General features: G+C 39.1%; 1 protein-coding gene across 1 annotated transcript; it reads right to left on the bottom strand.

Annotated features, from left to right (window-relative positions):
* Positions 1-255: 255 nt before the first annotated feature.
* Positions 256-1,065, bottom strand: LOC107615579 (uncharacterized). The gene has a single exon (XM_016317631.1). It carries the CDS (start codon positions 1,063-1,065, stop codon positions 256-258), a length of 810 nt encoding a protein of 269 aa, XP_016173117.1.
* Positions 1,066-6,173: the final 5,108 nt, after the last annotated feature.

Below are 6,173 nucleotides of genomic sequence, written 5' to 3'. Positions count from 1 at the left end.
TATGCATAGAAATGGCAGGGCTGATGCCTTTGATATCATCAATTGTCCAACCCAAGGCAGTCTTGTGAGCTTTCAGCACCTCAATTAGCTTTGTTTCTTCTTCATGTTCAAGGAAGAGTTTATGATCACTGGCAGGGCCTCTGCTTCTCCAAGAAACACGTATTTGAGATGAGGGGGGAGAGGCTTTAACTCTTGTTTTGGCTTCTCCTCTGCCTTGCTTTCAATGGAGATCTCTACCACTTCCTCTTCTATGAACTATTGTTCCACCTCCATTTCCTCTTCTTGTTTCTCCTGGTTGTCATCTTCCAGTAGCTCCTCCTCCACTTCTTCTATCATCTCTACTCTCATATGCCTTTCCTTCTCTAGAGGGTATTGCATGGCTTTGAAGATATTGATGATCATCTTTTCATCATGCACCCTGAGGGTCATCTCCCCTTTCTCCACATCAATGATGGCTATTGCTGTTGCTAAGAAAGGCTGTCCCAATATGATTGAACTATGTCCCTCTTCTTCCATGTCTAGGATAACAAAGTCAGCAGGGAAAATAAACTCTCCAATCTTCACTAATAAGTTTTCCACAACCCCATTTGGTATCTTAAGTGATCTGTCAGCCATTTGGAGTGACATCCTGGTGGGCTTGACTTTCTCTATTGCAAGCTTCTTTATTAGTGAGAGGGGCATCAAATTGATGCTGGCTCCTAAGTCACAAAGAGCTTTGTCCAATGTTCTGTTGCCTATAGTGCAGGATAGGATGAAGCTTCCTAGATCTTTGAGCTTTGGAGGAAGACCTCTTTGTATGACAGCACTACATTCTTGTGTTAGAATGACCGTCTCCTTCTCATTCCAACTCCTTTTCTTGTTGATAAGCTCGTTGAGGAATTTTGCATATAAAGGCATTTGTTCTAGAGCCTCAGCAAGTGGGATGTTGATCTCTAGCTTCTTAAACACTTCTAGGAACTTAGGGAACTGTTGGTCTTTGATCTCCTTGTTAAACCTTTGAGGATATGGAATGGAGGGAGTGTGAGTCTTCACCATGGTCCTCTGTTCTTGTGACTGTTCCTCCATGACCTCCTTTTCTTTCTTTGAAGCTTGAGGTTCTTCTTTCTCTTTGAGCCTTTCTTGGTTCTTTTATTCAATTGTCATTGGCTCTATACTGCTACTGGCCTTGTCATCCTCTATTGGCTTCTTGGTGGCTTCTTTCTCAGCTGGCTTCTTGTCATTTACCAAAGTTCTTCCACTCCTTAGGGGTTGGGAATGGTGTCACTTGGCAATGCATTGGTTGGCCTCTCAGTCACTGCTTGCTTGGACAAGTGGCCAATCTGCCTCTCTAAGTTCCTCAATGAAACTTCATGGTTCTTGCTGGCCAATTCTTGGTGCTTCATCATCCTTTCCATCAATATCTCCAAGTTGGAGATCCTTTGAGATTCCTGAGGTAGTTGTGGTTGATTATGGAATGTTAAGGGTGAATGATAGTTATTTGGGTTAGTGGATGAGTTGTTGGGTGGATAGTAGTTGGATTGGGGCTGATTATTTTATGGTTTTCTATATGGATTTTGGTTAGTGTTTTGATGGTTTTGATGGTTTGCATTTCTGGAATTGTTTTGGTTTGAATTTCTTTGCCAAGGTTGCTGGTTTTGGTTCTCTCCCCATTTCAGGTTGGGGTGGTTTCTCCAGGATGAATTGTAAGTGTCTCCCTGGAAGTCATTTGATCCAGAACTCTGATTATGCATGTATTGCACTTGTTCAGGCTGCTGCTCCTCATAATTTTCCTCTTGCTGTCCCCAAACCACAGATGGTTGGTTGGTTGTTCTCACTGCTGCAAGTTGCAATCCATCCATCTTCTTTGACATTGTTTCAATTTGTTGTTGGAGTTGCTAGTGCATAAGTTTGTTCTGAGCTAGTATAGTATCAATTCCTTCAAGATCAAATACTCCTTTCTTTGGGGCTGCTTGCCTTTCAGAAGAATAGAAATAGTCATTGTTGGCCACCATGTCTATGAGATCATGTGCCTCTTGAGCAGTTTTCATCATCTGCAAAGATCCTCTTGAGGAATAATCTAAAGCATTCCTTGAAGGTAAAGACAAGCCTTCATAGAAATTCTGCAGCTCAACCCATTTACTGAATATTCCCTTTGGACATCTTCTAATCAGAGCCTTGTACCTCTCCCAAGCTTCATACAATGACTCTCCTTCTTGTTGTCTGAAGGTTTGCACATCAGTTTTCAGTTTGATGACTCTTTGAGGTGGATAGAATTTGGCTAAGAATTTGCTAACCAAATCATCCCAGCTGGTAATGCTCTCCTTGGGGAAGGTTTCTAACCAATGTGTGGCTTTGTCTCTCAGTGAAAATGGGAATAAAAGAAGTTTACAGATATCAGGATTGACTCCATTGGTTTTGACAGTGTCACAAATTCTCAAAAATACAGAGAGATGCTGGTTTGGATCCTCAGCAGCACTTCCTCCATATTGACAGTTGTTTTGAACCAGGGTAATTAATTGAGGCTTGAGTTCAAAGTTATTGGTATTGATATTGGGGGTTAGGATGCTACTCCCACAATGCTTTGGATTGGGGATAGTGTATGAGGCTAAGACTCTTCTCTGAGGTTGACCATGGTTGTCGGCCACACCATCAATGTGCTCTGGAATGTTATCATCCATTACTTGCTCTTCCTCTTCCAATTCTTCTTCACCAATAACTCCTTTCCGTCTGGCTTCTCTTCTCAATCTTCAAAGGGTTCTCTCGTCAAGGTTAAGAGAGGTGGATTCACCTCTTCTTTCTCCTGACATAAACACAAAACCAGAAACCAAAATGAAACACTCTACTGCTAGAGTAAAGTGAGTGTTAGCTTAAGCAAAAATTCAAACAGTTAGTGTGCTTAGTAAAATTGAAAAAAAATGCTTAATCTAGACTATCACCTTACTTAATCATTGTCAATCTAAATCAATCCCCGATAATGGTGCCAAAAACTTGATGGGTGGAAATTAGATTTCCACACAAACTCACCGGCAAGTGTGTTGTAGCTACCATGTAATTGAGACCCTCATTATTTGGCACTAACCCACCCATATTTCCTTTGTTTTCTATCTTTGTTTTTGGGTTACTTTTCTTCCCTTTTTCTTTCAGGCTGGCCACCGAGAAGGGAAACGAAAAGCTTCTCAATGGGGCGATAGACAAGTCCATCTGCACAATCTATGGAGAAAAGCGTTGGTTGGAGCAACCCGTCCACTTGCACATCTTAGCATGCACTGAGGACGGTGCAATCTTTAAGTGTGGGGAGGTCGATACCAACTTCCGTGGGTTAGTTACTTCCTTTTTCAAACACCAATGATTAATTTGTTAGTTGTTGCATTTGCATGTTTGATTGCATGTTTGTTCGATTTTGTGCATTTAGCTACTACTTAGTTAAAGTAATGAGTTTCTTCTCAAGACCCTTTTTATAGCATTTCACTAATTTAAATTGAAAAATTTGTGTTAAACTTGTTTGAAGATTGTAAATTGGAATATGAATTATAGCTAAGAACACACAACCTGTGAGATTTGAGCTTAATTACATCGTTACACTATTTAACCATAATATTTTATTCTTGTGTGTTTTCTTCTCTATGATTGCAATCTTTGCTTTGTTCCATTCTATATGTCCATTGTTTAGTGTATTTACATACATGCGTATGATTGAGGCCATCAATTGTTATTAGTTCACTTATCCCAAATAGCCTACCCTTTCAATTACCTTTGTTTGCCACTTTGAGCCTTTTAATCCCCTTTTGTTCTATATTTTACCACATCACTAGCCTTAAGCGGAAAAACAATTAATCATCCCAGGTGAATCTTAGGTTAGCTTAAGATAGAGATTGTGTGTCAACTAAGTGTGGGGAAACTGTAGGAACATGGGTTAATAGGGAATGTGTTATGTTTCTACTTTATTTAAATATTGGAAATTTGGGTACCTACTCATGTGAGACCAGAAAAAAATTAAACAAAAACTCATGTACATTGATATGTTATGTTTACTTTTATATTTTTAATCAAAAAAAAGAGAGAAAAATAAAAAGAAAAAGAGAAGAGAATATATATATATATATAATATAAATAAATAAATAAATAGGAAAAAAAATTACCCCAAATGCTAAGCTTAATAAAAGATCATTGCACATGTGGTGAAATTAAAAATTGATACATGAGTATGAGATGAAAAAGTGGGAGTTTTGGGTAGCTAGGCACAATTTTAGAATTATATAGAGTGTGTGTATGTTAGGTAAGAGCTTAGGTTAGTCAAAGATTCATATTTATAGCTCACTTAGCCATACATATATCCTCACCTTTGCCTTAGTCCCATTACAACCTTGAAAAGCCCTCATGATATTTGCAGTGGTATACTAAATTTTTGTTAATTGGATAGATGAAGAACAAAGTTTAGAAAGCATGACTAGAGAAGAGTGGAGTTATTAACTGGTACACAGAATCGTCATCGCACACTTTTCACACAACTCTGTGCAGCTGACCAGCAAGTGCACTGGGTCGTCCAAGTAATATTTTACGTGAGTAAGGGTCGATCCCACGGAGATTGTCGGCTTGAAGCAAGATATGGTCATCCTTGTAAATCTCAGTCAGGCGGATTCAAATGGTTATGGGATTTTGATAATTGAAATATAATTAAAACAGAAAATAAGATAGAAGCACTTATGTAATTCATTGGTGGAATTTTAGATAAGAGTATGAAGATGCTTTGTTCCTTCTGAACCTCTTCTTTTCTATTGCCTTTATCCAATCATTCATACTCCCTTCCATGGCAAGCTGTATGTTGGGGGATCACTATTGTCATTGGCTATCGTCTGTCCTCTCAGTGAAAATGGTCCAAATGCGCTGTCACCACACGGCTAATCATCTGTCGGTTCTCACTCATATTGGAATAGGATCCATTCATACTTTTACGTTTGTCACTATGCCCAACACTCGCGAGTTTGAAGCTCATCACAGTCATCCCATCCCAGATCCTACTCGGAATACCACAGACAGGGTTTAGACTTTCCGGATCTCAGGAATGACTGCCAATAATTCTAGCCTATACCACGAAGGTTCTAATCTTAGATTAGAAACCCAAGAGATATGCATTCAAGCTCGTTTTTATGTAGAACGGAAGTGGTTGTCAGGCACGCATTCATAGGTGAGAATGGTGATGAGTGTCACTAGTTCATCATATTCATCATGTTGAAGTGCGAATGGATATCTTAGAGAAGAAGTAGGCGTGAATTGAATAGAAAAACAATAGTAATTGCATTAATTCATGAAGAACAGCAGAGCTCCACACCTTGATCTTCGGGGTGTAGAAACTCCACCGTTGAAAATATATAAGTGAAAATAGGGTAGACATGACCGAGTGGCCAGCCTCCCATGGAGGTCTCAAAACATAAAAACTACATAATGTGTTCTAGAGATGATCCGAAGATGAAAATACAATAGTGAAGGGTCCTATTTATAATGAACTAGTAGCCTAGGATTTACAGAAATAAGTAATTAATGCAGAAATCTACTTCCGGACCAACTTGGTTTGTGCTTGGGCTGAGCATTGAAGCTTTCACATGTAAAAACTTTTCTTGGAGTTAAACGCCAGCTTTGGTGCCAGTTTGGGCGTTTAACTCCAGCTTTTATGCCAGTTCTGGCGTTTAACGCCATAATAGGGTAGAAAGTTGGCGTTTAAACGCCAGTTGGCGTTTAAACGCCAGTTTGCATTATCAAATCTCGGGCAGAGTATGGACTATTATATATTGCTGGAAAGCCCGGGATGTCTACTTTCCAACGCAATTCAGAGTGCACAAATTGGGCTTCTGTAGCTCCAGAAAATTTATTTCGAGTGCAGGGAGGTCAAAATCCAACAGCATCTGCCGTCCTTTTTCAGCCTCTGAATCAGATTTTTGCTCAGGTCCCTCAATTTCAGCCAGAAAATGCCTGAAATCACAGAAAAACACACAAACTCATAGTAAAGTCTAGAAATGTAATTTTTATTTAAAAACTAATAAAAATATAATAAAAAGTAACTAAAACATACTGAAAACTACCTAAAAACAATGTCAAAAAGCGTATAAATTATCCGCTCATCACAACACCAAACTTAAATTGTTGCTTGTCCCCAAGCAACTAAAAACAAAGTAGGATAAAAGGAAGAGAATATACAA

This window comes from Arachis ipaensis, chromosome B9 (genome assembly GCF_059453495.1).
Source record: "Arachis ipaensis isolate K30076 ecotype BB chromosome B9, ASM5945349v1, whole genome shotgun sequence".
Taxonomy (NCBI): Eukaryota; Viridiplantae; Streptophyta; class Magnoliopsida; order Fabales; family Fabaceae; genus Arachis; species Arachis ipaensis.
Note: the sequence above shows the minus strand (reverse complement) of the source record. Positions and strands in the feature narration are given on the sequence as shown.